Source organism: Hypomesus transpacificus, unplaced genomic scaffold (genome assembly GCF_021917145.1).
Source record: "Hypomesus transpacificus isolate Combined female unplaced genomic scaffold, fHypTra1 scaffold_162, whole genome shotgun sequence".
NCBI lineage: Eukaryota > Metazoa > Chordata > Actinopteri > Osmeriformes > Osmeridae > Hypomesus > Hypomesus transpacificus.
The window spans coordinates 213,489-229,916 of NW_025813726.1; the positions used below are offsets into that span (position 1 = coordinate 213,489).

Here is a 16,428-nt window from a genome sequence, read left to right on the forward strand (position 1 = left end):
TAGCATTAACTAAAATAGAATACAACAGTTTAAATCAGCTACCACTAACCAACTAGAGCAACAGTCTAAGCAAGAGTCATTGTGATCCTTGAGGAAACTAGCGTTGGGTTCAGCAAACCATTCCTAAGTACTGTTGTACTCCTGGAACAAGTGCGTCTTGAGCCTTCTCTTGAAGGTGGACAGACAGTCTGTGTATCTGATGGAGGTGGGGAGTTGATTCCACCATATTTAAATAATATTAGCCTTGCCTTCAGAAGCTTTTGTTAAACACACCCATTATTCTTTTTTGATCGTGTCATCAAGCCAGACTGCTTTTGTGGGACAATGAAGGTCCTCAGTGACTCTATGTTTCACCCCCACTTAGATCTGATGGAAAGGTCTTGTAGCCAATATGGTTCTGTGAATATGCCCCTTTTAAAGGCAAATGTTCAATAAAGTATATTTTAGACACAGTTCTCTAGCTTTTATTTATTACATTATTACCAAGTCTTGTTAAATCACGTTATATCCAATAGGCGTTTGGTTTTGTAGGATGAACATATAAAACACAGGCCACATTTCTACACTGATGATAAATTGAAGGCAGTGCGAATTTCGTGGCATTTCGTTTGAATATAAAGTTGACGGTAAGCTATGGTAAGTCAGCATTATGGAAGATTTTGGTTACCAAAATAATTATTAAGCTTTCTTTGCCTGGCGAGAACAACGACGGAGCTGTTCATGTTAACAGTTTATTTCATCCGATACAATGAATCAAATCAAAATCAAATCAAATGTATTTGTACAGCCCTTTTTACACGCAAGCATATCACAGAAGGCTTCACATATGCCCCCTCAACCAACCTAAACCCTCAAGGAAGACAAGGAAAAACTCCAAGAAAAACTCCAAACAGGAGAAAAAATGGAAGAAACCTTGGGAGGAAGAATTCAGAGAGGGATCCCCTCCTCCAGATACGATTGGTGAGAGAGAGGGGCAGAACACAAGCTAAACATAGTCATACAGTGTCAATGGGTTTTGAAACACCAAAATCCATTGTTGAACTTTAAAGATGTAGGACAGGACCGGGAGACTCGCTGTTGGCCGTCATGGAGACTGGTTTCCGGTTGACGACCAGGTCCAGCGTTGGCAGACCGACGACCAGGCAGGTGCTGACAGCACCAGGCAGGTGCTGACAGAGAGGGGAGAGCAGGGATTAGAGAATGCCAGGAGCAGCTAACAGTTTCAGTCATAATAGAATGAGATCCCCACCGTTCAAGTGTGGACTAGTGCAGCAATTTAACAGAGCAAAAGGGGGGTATTTGATGCAGCCCCACACACCAAGACAGTGACAGCCTCCCTCAGTTGGAACATGAAATCTGTTCCAGGGTCTTTCCAGGGAAAGAACTCTAAAATAAGTTATACTTGTACGAATGAGGATGAAAACAACCCGTCCCCTGTTGTCTCAAACAAGTAACAAAAACTAGAACAAAAACAATATACAGTAACAGGTTTACTTTATTCGTAACATCTAGATGTACCATCTAGATGGGGCAATATGAACATATAAGCTACAATTAAAAAATTACATGTGATACACACATAGGCAAACATGCACCCAAGGTTTATAAATAAAGTACATACACACATACTTACCTTTAACAATCGTAGAATTTTTACGCTTTTATCCAAAGCGACTTCCAAGAGAGAGCTTTACAAAAGAGCATAGATCACTGATCATAACAACGAGGTAGTCCCAAACATTGCAAGCAGCCAAAACATGAAGCATACATTGTGAAAAAACTAAACAAGTGCCAAAGGGAAGACCCATAAGAGCATGCAGTTATACAAGTTACAAATTAAAACAACATGAACCACAAAAAGTGCAGGACTGTACCTGTAGAGGAACAATCAACAGTAAAATATTTCACAGCGAGTACAAGACTTAACTTTGTTATAACTAACCTACAAGAGCAACAAGTCACTCAATAAGAGTCATTGTGATCCTGGAGGAAACTAACATCAGGTCCAGCCAAGCATTCCTAAGTGCCGTTGTACTCCCGGAACAAGTGTGTCTTGAGCCTTTTCTTGAAGGTGGGGAGACAGTCAGTGTCCCTGATGGAGGGTTCCATCAGGGACTCAACCCAGAAACACATTTTTCCATAGCATGTGGAAAATCTCCAGGCTTTATAGACATATATAGCTGAGTATCATCTGCATAACAGCAAACATTTACCCCAGAGTTTCTATTTATGTTTCCTAGAGGCAACATATAGAGTGAAAATAACAGAGGGCCTAGAACTGAACACTGTGGTACTCCGTATTTTACTGTGGAGCTCTTGGATGAGCAGCCATCATAGTGGACATATTGTAATCTATCAGATAGATATGATCTAAACCACTGAAGTGAAATACCAGAAATCCCAACATAGTTTTCCATACGTTCCAGGAAAATCTCATGATCCATAGTGTCAAAGGCTGCACTTAGGTCTAGAAGAACCAAGACAGAGATAGAGCCCGCATCAGAAGCTAATAATAGATCATTGACTACCTTGGCTAATGCAGTTTCAGTGCTGTGGTGAAGACGAAATCAAGACTGGAGAGGTTCATAAAGCTGATTTGAGGAGAGGTGCTCAGTGAGCTGTTGTGCCACAGCTTTTTCAAAAATTTTAGAGAGAAATGGCAAATCTGAAATTGGCCTGTAGTTGCTAAGACAACCTGGATCCAGATTAGTTTTTTTAAGAAGGGGCTTAATAATAGCTTGTTTGAAATCGTCGGGGACTTGGCCAGATACAATAGATTCATTTATAATACCAAGCATGGGTGGTCCAATAATAGGGAAAAGTTCCCTACAAAGTTTGGCAGGGAGGGGATCGAGAAGGCAGATAGTGGGTTTCGAGGAATCTATCAGCTTGATGAACGTTTCCATAGAAATAGGTTTAAAGTGAGTGAGAGCCTCAACATGCAGCATGCTGGGTATAGAGGAAAATTCAGTGTTGATGGCCACTCCTCCAGGACTAGTCTGTAGTTTGTCCCTTATAGCATAGATTTTATGGTCAAAGAAATCTAAGAAATCATTGGGAGATAGATCTGAACTAACACAAAGTGTACTTTTCTTAGTGAGTTTTGCAACAGTATCAAATAGGAACTTTGTGTTGTGTTTGTTCTTACCAATAAATTTAGAGAAATATTCTGATCTGGACCTGATGAGGACTTGCTTGTACTCCATTTGGCTGTCCTTCCATGCCAGAGGGAAAACCTGGTACGCCACTAAATGCGTTGAAAATCATACTCATATCACGAAGAAAAAAAGCAACATGTAATGAGTTCCATCTAGAATTGCCCTATATTCAGCCCTATAGCCTATTTCTAAAAAACAAGTGAAAGGAATACTATACAGTGACAGAATACATTTCCGTTAAGTTTGCACCATGTCTCTGATTCTTATCGGACTTGTACCCCATTCTGCCCATTGATTCTTCCACTCTAATGCCTTAGCTCACACGCTCGTAACCATATAAATCTATGCTCGCGACTGGTTGTCGCAAAGTATGAGGTGTACAGCTAGTTGCAAGCGTGCACGAGGTCTCGGAGCTAGGGAAAAAAAGAGCCACTGTTTAAAACTAGACCGGAAGAGTCGGAAGTGGAAAGATGGCCGCGTCCAGTCTCGCGCTCTCGCTTGACTCACTGCACCACTGAGCACTTTTTATAGAAATGAATGGAGACGCCATCTTGGAAGAAATGAATGGGGACGCCATCTTGGAAGACGCTTACTCTAGTTAAATTAACTCTATGCTTGAAACAGTGAATTCTGGTTAGACTTTTTGTCTGACTTGAGACAGCGCTGAGGCTAGGTCACTATGACTTACCCATCAAAGTACAGTGAGATCGATTCGAGAGCGCATTTCCTCAAGAGCAACTGCACGGGTTCTAATGACGACACAGCTATTTCATGATTGGCCAGACTCACACACGACAACTTTGACGTGTGTTTTGTAATTATTCTGACACCTTCAGTTTCAGTTTCAATGCTCAAATCCGGACCAAACTGTTTAATTGAATAAAAAACGTGTTGAAGAAAGGGTTTTAGTCCGCCTCTTCACTAACGAAAAGACTACGGTTAATTATAAATAAAGTAAAGTAAGCAAACAGCGCTTAATCGGCTGTGACTGATGTCAATGCAGCAAACCACGAGAAACTGGAATGTCCAACTTCACAGAGCCGTTTTTAACTCCTCCCCAACTGCAATCGGCTAATCTCGCCGGTCGTTTCATGCAGCCGCAGTCCATGTCGAACGCACCTATTGTTCTGCTAGAGGTAGTCACGCGTGTTTTCGTGACGTTAGTTACATATAACGTCACGTCAGTGACTGTGGCTAGTAAGTTAGCCACTGTTAGCTTCACTTTTCGCCACTTAAATGTAATTTCAACTTAAACCATGCAATGGAACGTAAATAAAAATACAAGCAACTCAACGCTACCAAGACAAAACTTTTGACACCAATGTTCTCTATGTAGTCCAAATGTTGACGGATGCTTAGGGGTGGCAAAAGAATTATAATAATATATATGTGAGAGAACAAAGGTTGTACCCTTGCCAAAGGCAAAACACACCCAAAAATATATTTAAAAAAAAAAGGTGTTACTGTTTTCCCTTTCGTTAATCAGCGTTTTGTTTTTTGTTTTTGCACTCAGCACATGAGCACAATTGTAACTGTTAGCCTAAACTCTGCCATACATACATTTAAATGTAGTCATTTAGCAGACGCTCTTATCCAGAGCAACTTACAGTAATTACTGGGACATTCCCCCCGAGGCAAGTAGGGTGAAGTGCCTTGCCCAAGGACACAACGTCATTTTGCACGGCGGGGAATCGATCCGGCAACCTTCTGATTACTAGCCCGACTCCCTCACCGCTCAGCGATCGGACTCCCCTACTTTGTTGGTGTTAATCCTTTAGGCAAAATGGCAAAGAAATCTGTGGTATGGAAGCAGTTTATCAAAGTACCTGATGACTCAAAACTAGTGCTGTCAAACGATTAAAATATTAAATTGCATTAATGTAATAGTTAACTCGCGATTAATCGCACATTTTGACATTTTCTAAATGTCCCTTAATTTCTTTTTGTCCCATTATTTTTTCTGATTTTAATGCTCTTATCAACATGGAAAAGTGGATTGGATTACTTAGTGCAAATGTTTTTTTATTTTATTGAAAACAACATTGCAATTGCCTGGCTTTGACGAGGGGGCGGAGAATTCACATCAGCTGTGTGCTTGGCCATCAAGTGGTATTTCAGACTGGACGTGCTGCGATGACAGCTCAGTTCACAACGACAAAACACACTGCGGTCTTGTCAATGGAACCATTTGGCAACTTTTTAAAAGTAAACTTTCCATTCAGAATCTTATTATACTCTGCCAACAACGTTTTACATTCCATAGTTCGACGTTGAATATGATGTCGTCGTCGTCATCTGCCGCTTGTCCGGGGATCGGGTCGCGGGGGCAGCGACCTAAGCAGGGAGGCCCAGACTTCCCTCCCCCCGGCCACTTCCGCCAGCTCTTCCTGGGGGACCCCAAGGCGTTCCCAGGCCAGCTGAGAGACATAGTCCCTCCAGCGTGTCCTGGGTCTTCCCCGGGGCCTCTTCCCAGTGGGACGTGCCCGGAACACCTCACCAGGGAGGCGTCCAGGAGGCATCCTAATCAGATGCCCGAGCCACCTCAGCTGGCTCCTCTCGACGCGGAGGAGCAGCGGTTCTACTCTGAGCCCCTCCCGGATGACCGAGCTTCTCACCCTATCTCTAAGGGAGAGCCCGGACACCCTACGGAGAAAGCTCATTTCGGCCGCTTGTATTCGCGATCTCGTTCTTTCGGTCACTACCCATAGTTCGTGACCATAGGTGAGGGTAGGAACGTAGATCGACTGGTAAATAGAGAGCTTCGCCTTTCGACTCAGCTCCTTCTTCACCACGACGGACCGATGCAGAGCCCGCATCACTGCGGACGCCGCACCGATCCGCCTGTCGACCTCGCGCTCCATTCTTCCCTCACTCGTGAACAAGACCCCGAGATACTTGAACTCCTCCGCTTGGTTCAGGATCTCCTCCCCGACCCGGAGATGGCACTCCACCCTTTTCCGGTCGATTACCATGGCCTCAGATTTGGAGGTGCTGATTCGCATCCCAGCCGCTTCACATTCGGTTGCGAACCGCTCCAGTGAGAGCTGAAGGTCACGGCCCGATGAAGCCAACAGGACCACATCATCCGCAAAAAGCAGCGACCCGATCCTGAGGTCACCAAACCGGACCCCCTCAACACCCTGGCTGCGCCTAGAAATTCTGTCCATATAGGTAATGAACAGAATCGGTGACATAGGGCAGCCCTGGCGGAGTCCAACCCTCACCGGAAACAAGTTCGACTTACTACCGGCAATGCGGACCAAACTCTGGCACCGGTCGTACAGGGACCGGACAGCCCCGATCAGGAAATCCGGTACCCCGTACTCTCGGAGCACCCCCCACATGAGCCCCCGAGGGACACGGTCGAACGCCTTTTCCAAATCCACAAAACATGTGTAGACTGGTTGGGCGAACTCCCATGTACCCTCCAGGACTCCGCGGAGGGTATAAAGCTGGTCCACTGTTCCACGGCCAGGACGAAAACCACATTGCTCCTCCTGAATCCGAGGTTCGACAATCCGACGGACCCTCCTCTCCAGGACCCCTGAATAGACTTTCCCAGGGAGGCTGAGGAGTGTGATCCCCCTAAAGTTGGAGCACACCCTCCGGTCCCCCTTTTTAAAGAGGGGAACCACCACCCCGGTCTGCCAGTCCAGAGGCACTGTCCCCGATGTCCACGCGATGTTGCAGAGTCGTGTCAACCAAGACAGCCCTACAACATCCAGAGCCTTAAGGAACTCCGGGCGGACCTCATCCACCCCAGGGGCCCTGCCACCGCGGAGCTTTTCAACCACCTCGGCGACCTCAGCCCCAGAGATAGAAGGGCCCCCCCCGATGTCCCCAGACTCTGCCTCCACGTCGGAAAGCGTGTTGGTGGAATTAAGGAGGTCTTCGAAGTATTCCTTCCACCGATCCAGGACGTCCCCCGTCGAGGTCAGCAGCGCACCATCCCCACCGTATACAGTGTTGACAGAGCACTGCTTCCCCCTCCTGAGCCGCCGGATGGTGGTCCAGAACCTTTTTGAAGCCGTTCGGAAGTCATTCTCCATGGCCTCGCCGAACTCCTCCCATGCCCGGGTTTTTGCCTCCGCGACCGCCAAAGCCGCGTTCCGCTTGGCCTGCCGGTACACATCAGCTGCCTCTGGAGTCCTACCAGCCAATAAAGTCCGATAGGCCTCCTTCTTCAGCTTGACGGCATCCCTCACCTCCGGAGTCCACCACCGGGTCCGAGGGTTACCGCCGCGACATGCACCGACCGCCCTGCGGCCGCAGCTCCGGTCAGCCGCTTCAACAATGGAGGCCCGGAACATGGCCCATTCGGACTCAATGTCCCCGGCCCCCCCCGAGACATGATCGAAGCTCTCCCGGAGGTGGGAGTTGAAGCTCCTTCTGACAGAGGGTTCCGCCAGACGTTCCCAGCAGACCCTCACATTACGTTTGGGCCTGCCAGGCCTGACCGGCGTCCTCCCCCACCATCGAAGCCAACTCACCACCAGGTGGTGATCAGTTGACAGCTCCGCCCCTCTCCTCACCCGAGTGTCCAAGACATGCGGCCCCAAGTCCGATGACACGACTACAAAGTCGATCATCGAACTGAGACCTCGGGTGTCCTGGTGCCAGGTGCACATATGGACACCCTTATGCTTGAACATGGTGTTCGTTATGGACAAACCGTGTCTAGCACAGAAGTCCAACAACAAAACACCACTCGGGTTCAGATCGGGGGGGCCGTTCCTCCCAATCACGCCCCTCCAGGTCTCACTGTCATTGCCCACATGAGCATTGAAGTCCCCCAGGAGGACGAGGGAATCCCCAGGAGGAGCGCTTTCCAGCACCCCCCCCAGAGACTCCAAAAAGGGTGGGTACTCTGAGCTGCCGTTTGGTGCATAAGCACAAACGACAGTGAGGACCCGTCCCCCCACCCGAAGGCGGAGGGAGGCTACCCTCTCGTCCACCGGGGTGAACCCCAATGTACAGGCGCCGAACCGAGGGGAAACCAGTATTCCCACCCCAGCTCGACGCCTCTCACCAAGGGCAACTCCAGAGTGGAAGAGAGTCCAGCCCCTCTCAAGGAGACTGGTTCCGGAGCCCACGCTGTGCGTCGAGGCGAGGCCGACTATATCTAGCCGGAAACTCTCTACCTCGCGCACCAGCTCAGGCTCCTTTCCCGCCAGCGAGGTGACGTTCCACGTCCCTAAAGCTAACTTTTGCAGCCGAGGATCGGACCGCCAAGGCCCCCGCCTTCGGCCGCCGCCCGTCTCACACTGCACCCGACCCCCATGACCCCTCCTGCGGATGGTGAGCCCACTGGAAGAGGGTCCCACGTTGTCTCTTCGGGCTGTGCCCGACCGGGCCCCATGGGAAAAGGCCCGGCCACCAGGCGCTCGCCATCGAGCCCCACCCCTGGGCCTGGCTCCAGGGGGGGGCCCCGGTGACCCGCTTCCGGGCAGGGGCAACTGAGAACCATTGTTGTATTTCTTCATGGTTGGTTTTTTGAGCCACTCTTTGTCTGGTCTTTCACCTGGAACCTGTTTGCCTTGGGTGACCCTACCAGGGGCATGAAGCCCCCGACAACATAGCTTCCAGGATCACTAGGACACGCAAACCCCTCCACCGCGGTAAGGTGGTGACTCAAGGAGGGGTGAATATGATGTACCACTTGAAAACCGCAAGTTGGCCTACTTCGCTAATGCGTGCTAACACGCGCTGGGTTGAAAAATGTACATGTTGTTAACATCTACAAAAGGAAAATGCAACTAAATCTTTCTCTGTTGCACCGTTCCCCACTAGTCTTGTACGTAAGTTATGGGATATCTTGAAAAGAAACTATAGGCTAGGCCCAGTCTATTTTATAATTAGAGTGGAATACTCAATGGCTTGTGGAGAGCGCTTGGGGAGGGGGAAGGGACAGAGAGAGAAATAGGTTTCTTTAGAACAATGGTGGACAGTCTATGGTAACTAATCCTTACGAAAGTTAGGTTAAATTGTTTGTAAACTAAATCAATCAGACAAATTAAATCACAACATGCCAATGTCACAAGTAAGAAATTGAGCAATATTGCAGTTACTGTGGTCGGTTTGAAGAAGAAGAGTCAAAGTTCCGTTATCGTAGTCAAACAAATAGAGCAAAGGAATCTTTCGTCAAAGATCCTGGTGGTCCAGTGAGTTTCTGATTGAGAAGGATATGTCAGACGTGTCGCAAACCCTTCTGGTGAATCCTTACGAAAAAGCAAGGTTTGCTTGTGCGTCAGGGTTTTATAATTTAATATATAATTTATATATATTTATATATTTTATAATCCAAGCGAAAGGGGGCTATCCTTTTGAAGGTGAACTTTTTGATTGTTCAGTTATTTCCACTGGGCGTCGTCCTGAGATTAGCGTATAGGTGTGAAATGGCTAGTTCAGTTATTTCAAATGTTCATGGATTGCTTATACTTCAAAATATTCAACTTCATAAATGGTTTTGTTAGTATGGTACAATTATTTGGATCTAAAATTGACTAACGTAACGCTTCCTGAATGGAAGTTATAATCCGACAATTAAACAATTAAAACAACATTTAAAATTATAAGAAAAGCACACATTATAACACACCAACTACTGTCATTGAAATAGTGTCCATGAGTCATATAGTCCTTGGGGAATGTTCTTATAAATCGAAAAAAAGTTAGTTTTGTCAGACTCCATTGTCTCCATATTGCTTGACCATTTTGGTCTACCTTCTGACCCCATGCTGGGCCAGCAGCTTTGAAGCTTCTCCTGATATGAAAGGGGGGGGGGGGAACCCCTTTCTCTGGTCGGAGGTAGGGTGTGAATGATCCCATGGTTTGTCTGTTGGCTCTGTGTTACACACCCTTTAATTGGCATGCGCTGATGATTTGCATGTTAAACAAAATATATTTTTAATTTGTAGTACATTGTAAGAGATAATAAATAATAACTAATCAGGCATTTTTAATTATATCGGCATTCGGTTACAACAGGTATGGTGACATGAGTCTTATTATTAGTAATAGCTCATGTATGTATGTATGTATTTCTTTCAGATTATCTCTTAAAATAGTGAGGTAAAACATCACACAAAAATGTTTGATGAAAAACATAATGACACTTGTAGAAGAAAAAAAAAACATTTGAAATTTGGATTAGTCAATTTTCAGAAGTGTTCAGTCGAGTCTTGGTCGACCAAAGAAAAACTTAGTCGGGAACAGCCCTAATGAGGAGATTATTGATTGGATTTTTTTTACAACAAATATAACATTACACAATTCAAGTTAAAAAAACGAAGTTAGAAACCTTATCAATTAATACAGCATACAAAACAGTAGCGGTGTTTTTGGCGGCCTGTTTAAATTTTTGTTTTAGTCTGTGTGTCAAGCTGTCATTTTAGTTTTTATTAGTTTTAGTCACGTTTATACTCTTTTTAGTCTAGTCAAGTTTCAGTCGACTATAAGTCTGAGCATTTTAATCTTATTTTAGTCAGACTTATCCATGTCTAGTTTTAGTCGACGAAAACTGATGACATTTTAGTCTAGTTTTAGTCTACTAAAACTGATGACATTTAGTCTCGTTTAAGTCAATGAAAATTGAATTTTGTCTATTTTTTATCAAAACAGAAGTACTGTAAGCAGTAGTCTCGGGAGGCATGTTAATGACAAACCGTTTGTTTAATGAATAAGGTATTTAAGTAATGTTGTTGATGCCAAATTCAGTTCAGTGTGATTGCTGTGTGAATGACAAAACTAGCTACAGTATTTGGCCAACAAGGGATGCTTGGTACACATGCAGTCTGTCAGGTAGGAACTAAGAACCCAATTTACACTCTCTCATACAAACAAATACACACGCACACACTAGTCACACATGGTAATCCACTGTACACTCTCTCACAAATATAGATATACTAATTATGACTAAATATATTTAGTCATAATTTTCGTTGACCAAAGCAACACTGCAAAACAGTGGGGCAGCGTAAACTCACGGGCACTTACAATAACCGATTTTGTGATCTAATGTCAACACTGTCTGTCAAAACAGCGATCAGCTCAGGTTCAAATGGTCGGCAAATCGCTCCAATTTAGACCCCAAAAATATATATAAATAAATTAAATTAAAAACCAGGCACTTGTCCTACCAGAAGTAGCAAGTAATTTTTTTTATGTGTCTCTCAAAAGATCTCGCTAGCCTCCCGGTTACCTAGAAAGGGATGGTGATGGCTTGCCAGTCTGTACTCCACTCCAGCACTCCGGGAACCGAGCACGCCGCAGATGAGTCTGTTACATTTTCCCAAAAAATTGAAGGGAAGGAAAAATAGAAAGACACGGCCGGGGTAGCTAACCTACAGTTCTCGGACTTCTCTTCAGTTAGCTTAGCCAACTGAAAAACAAAACTTTCGCTATATGCAAAACAACAAATCTTCTCTCAATCAACTACCCTACTCTCTATTTACTCACAAAATAAAAACAGCCATAACTCAGGAAATCAATATTTTTTTATTTTTCTTTCTTTTCAGTAAATGTAATTCTCTCTTTCTTCTCGTCTCTCGTTCAGTTCAGTTTTTGGTAGACTCTTTCTCTCCGCACGAGAGAGTGCGAGACCCTTACTTTCGCCTGCAACCCGAAATATGCAAATGTGCATTTTAGTTTAACATTAGAGTTAGTTCCATAAATTACATGTAGGGGTAGTTAATGTAACTTATATGTAAGTAAACAAGTATTCATCAGTCAAGTTCTTAGCTCTGACCAGATGTATCCAATTGACATGGATTTGCTTCTTGTTTTTTATCCAGCTAAACAGCTTCTCCCTGACCTGGTCACTCTCCTATCCTCTGGCAGCAAGAATATGGGCAACAATGATGACCTAATGGCCACCACCGCTCATACTGCCCGCAGTCTGCTATTAGCAGACCCTGAGATCGGCAAGAAAGTTGTTACTACAGACCTGGTGACATCACTCTGTGACCTCAGTGAGAACGGGTAAGACATCCCTCAAAACGTCCTTGGCAATTATACATTTACATGTAGTCATTTAGCAGACTTATTCAGAGCGACTTACAGTAAGTACAGGGACATTCCCCCGAGGCAAGTAGGATGAAGTGCCCAAGGACACAACCATCATTTTGCACAGATCGAACCGGCCACCTTTTGATTAATAGCCCTATCCCATAACCGCTCAGCCATTTGGCCCTGTATACAACTCAAAAAACAGGTTCCCCCTCTGCCAGATGATTTTTCAGTACATTTATCACATATATCTTTAGTCTGTTCTCTCCTCTGTCTCTCTTTCTCTATCTGCCTCTCTCACTCTCTGTGTCTCTCAGGTCTTTTCCCAAGGCTAGCAAAGCAGCCTCCCTTTTGTTATACAGCCTCTGGAATGAAAGGAGTATGCAAGGGCTGCTGAAAAAGGTATCGTAGAGGCTAATACACACACATGCAGGGGTGTTTCTTTCCATTGCTTTCACTAATCCTTATTCTCTGCTCGCTGCCTCACCTGGCCTGACCAAGCACAAAGGAAGGAAAGGAATCCTGGAATACAGGTTCTCAATGAAACTGAAACAAAGGCGATAGATGAGATGGGATTCAATACGATGTAGAGAGTTCTATAATCAATCAGATGAGCAAAACATGCAAAGCACAGTGGTACCAAATAGTTAATCAATATTTTTTATATTTAGTTTAAACATACTGTATGTGTGATACACCACCAAATGAGAAAATAAGATTTAGGAAACATAAGGGACATTTAATTTAACAAGGTATTATTGTGTGGTGTGTGTGTGTTACAGCTTGGAATGAACAAGTCTGTGTTTGTCAATGAAACAACTACTGCAGTCCACAAGTCAGTGCAGGTCGTAGACTGAGGAAGTGACTGAGGTAAGTGTTCACATAAATCTTTGAACTGTCATAGAATGAAACCGAAGTAAACAATAAATAAATAAGTTCCAAACCATAGAGTAAAACAATCTACATTGAACAAAAACGTTTCAGTAGAATAATTGTTTTTGCTTTATGTTGAAATTGTTTCATATTTCATATGAGATAAAGGTGTTTGAGAGGTTGTCTCATTTGTGAGCACTAAAACAAGCTGGTCTAAGGGATCCTCCTATTTGGATTTCTTGTTGTCACCAGTGCTTTATATTTATGAAATTGTTGGTCAGCCTGTTGAGAGCATACAGCTTTTTTTTCTGTATTTCAATGTATACATTGGGAACAGACACCGTTGCCCTGCTGGTGTCATTCACCATGTTTCAATCTTAGTATGTATTTCAACATTTTATTAGAAATTTCTCCATGTGACTTACTCCATTTGATTAAATGCTTCTGCAGGTGTTAAAAAAATACATTCTGATACTCTTTATTTTCAGACAAAATGTTTATGGCATTGAAGACCCTTCTAGCTTTTTCTGTTAATTCATATTAAGATAATAGTTGGTGGATGTTAAGTTGTGATCTTTCTTTGGTAACACATACACTACTTACACCCCTCACCTATACTGTGCCTTCTTGCAGTTTTTTAATAACCTATACCGCTAATACTTCTAATACATTTGATTACATAGAAGTTCCTACAGTGTTTTAGCACATGCATCCATGTAGCTACATGTTAGTTACCTTAAGTGTTGTAATATGTATTGTGCATTACTGGAATTCATTTTTTAGTAAACTTGTGTCTGCCTTCCTGGAACAGGGAAATGTTTTTTATAACATAATATCTTTCTCACACATAATTTCTGTGTGCGTATGTGTTTGTTTCTGCATGCCTGTTTGTGTCTGCGTACTTGTGTCTGCATGTGTGTTTGTCTGCATGTGTGTTTGTGTCTACATGTGACTAGCAGATTAGTCCCTGCAAGCTGGGACACTGCTGTGGACACCTTTTCTGAGACAAGATGATACCGGAGAAGCTTTTACAGAATAATAACAGTGGTTCTTCAATTAATGTCACAGGAAAATATACTTAAATAGGCTATGTGTTCAGTAAATAACTTACTTTACACAAAAGTAAGTACTTACTTTTTGTATCAAACTGCTTTACACAGCTTAACAGTTTAAGGTATTTGTATTTGTTAGAAAATTGACCTTAAGGCTGTGTTTGTGTATTTACATTTACATTTAGTCATTTAGCAGACGCTCTTATCCAGAGCGACTTACATGTATGTTTATGTCTGTGTGGAGCTTGCTAGTGTGTGAGGGATGGGAGGCATGTGTGTGGATTGACACATTTTCAGTGTTAAAATAACCGATGAGGAATGTAATCCCGGAGAGGGAGTTTGTTGGTTGGCTGGAGATACTCTAAAACTCACATTTTGTTTACGTGTGGGTTTATTTACTTATTGAAACAGTGGAATTGTGCGTTTGAAGTCAAATTTCACTTGCACATGATGACAGTTGATATAACCTGCAATAATTGAAAAGTATGTTTTGCTTTGTAAATGTTTTGAAGTTCCACACTGCATTGCAACATGTTTTGTTGTTACGAAATTGATTTTACACAAATGTTATCTAAAATAGTAATCCTGTTATGAAACAGGATTCTATGTTAAAGAATCTATTAATGTCTTCTGAAAAGCAAGAGCCTGCTCTCTATTTAAACATAAAATAAAAAAAGATGATTACAAAATGATGAACCCCCACAGTCATTGTTCACATTTATCCACTGCTATTAGTGATTTTGATGCAGCTCTATTGGTTATTAAGCTTTATGGACAATTTTGTCATTTGTAGTCTGCCTCTAATGTCAACTTTACCAATGCCACCACTAGGACCACATAATTTCCATGATACGCAAAACATGGACGGACTCGCGGGGTAATAAATAAATCTGCGGAGACACAGAAAACGATGAACTTTTTATAGTTGTATTGCATTGGTCTGAAATAAGTATGAATAATAGAAATTAGATATTTTATTTCTTTGATCACTTAAATTAATTTATAAGTTTTTGGTAATGACGTGTGAATAATGATGATTATCCGAAAGTTCAAATGCCTCCATATGGGAAGTTTTCAATGGCCAAAACGAAATATATAAAACTAATATAACAAAATGTATATCATTATAGAATGTATGCTTACATTAATGAATATAAAATTATATTAGAAATATTATAATTATAATAATAATATAATAATATATTATAATATTATTATATTATATTATAATTATATTAGAAATTATAATACATGAATAATTATATAATTGAATGCTTAAATGAGATTTGTATATTTATTCATTCGTATATGTATAGACTTTTATATGCATATTTATTTATTTATATTTATTTATGGCATTGGCATTATTAAAATGATACACATTAATTTAAGCTTTCAATTACATAATTATTTCTTTATTTATAAATGTTGTTTTGGCCCTCAAAAAACTCCATACAAAAGCAGTAGATTTGAGTTGAAAAAACAATCAGAAGCTTTAAACAGCCTCCTGACTTTTGATGGATGAAGTTGACAGATTACATTTGCTGCAGCGAAGTTACTCTATGAATAAATGAAAGTATATAAATAATAAATAACAAGTTTTTGGTAAATAAATGAATAATTATACAAATGCGTGTATAATATATAAATACACAAATAAACAGATTTAATGTCTCGTTTAATTTGTGATTCATTTATTTATGAGGTAAGTTAAGCATAAATTATATAATTATTTTTATTTAAACCTTTTATTATAAAATTATATACTTATTCTTTAATTACAGTCGTTATTGTGTTGAGGTGAGGCTTGTGGTATTCAAAGTCCCCAAAATCGATCTGAAAAACTCAACAGCAATGTGTCTTTCCAGATATCATTAACCTGGTTACTGAAGGTAAAACATACTTTGTTGAGCAGTTCATTTAAGAACTATTTTCTTTCTGCCAAATTTCCTACATGAAACTGCTCAAATACAGTGCACCAAAAAAATATAGACGGATAAATAGCACTGGAGGTAAGAGGAAAAATATGTATTATGAGATCTTTGGCTGAACTGTCCCTTTAAGGTGCTGGTGGTGCTTAATGGTGGTGAATAATAAGCAGGCTACTTTCTTGATGTCTATCTATGGAATCCTTGCGTGTGCAACCTGGGTATGGATGTGACACTGTACCTGTAAAGATGTAAAATTATGTCACCACTTTCAAACTCACTTGCACTGTTGTGCTGCCTATTTTATCAACTTTGCCAAAGTCTTTGATGCAGCTGACCATTACTTGATATAGGCTGAGGAGTTTCTGAGCCTGTGACATTTGGATAGGGTTAATAACTATATCTCTC

At 42.3% G+C, this 16,428-nt stretch overlaps 1 protein-coding gene across 4 annotated transcripts in view; it reads left to right on the plus strand.

Moving 5' to 3' along the window:
• LOC124489025 (plakophilin-1-like) overlaps positions 1-14,781 on the plus strand; it is a 35,622-nt gene extending 20,841 nt beyond the window's left edge. For 3 of the 4 annotated variants that reach the window (XM_047051631.1, XM_047051635.1, XM_047051634.1), the window contains exons 12-15: positions 11,954-12,140; positions 12,485-12,569; positions 12,950-13,037; positions 14,000-14,781. In XM_047051631.1, the coding sequence (XP_046907587.1) occupies positions 11,954-12,140; positions 12,485-12,569; positions 12,950-13,024 (347 nt within the window). In that variant the 3' untranslated portion in view covers positions 13,025-13,037; positions 14,000-14,781. Of the gene's footprint in view, positions 1-11,953; positions 12,141-12,484; positions 12,570-12,949; positions 13,038-13,996 lie in introns of all 4 variants that reach the window. The other variant, XM_047051632.1, reaches the window with a different exon arrangement.
• Positions 14,782-16,428: the final 1,647 nt, after the last annotated feature.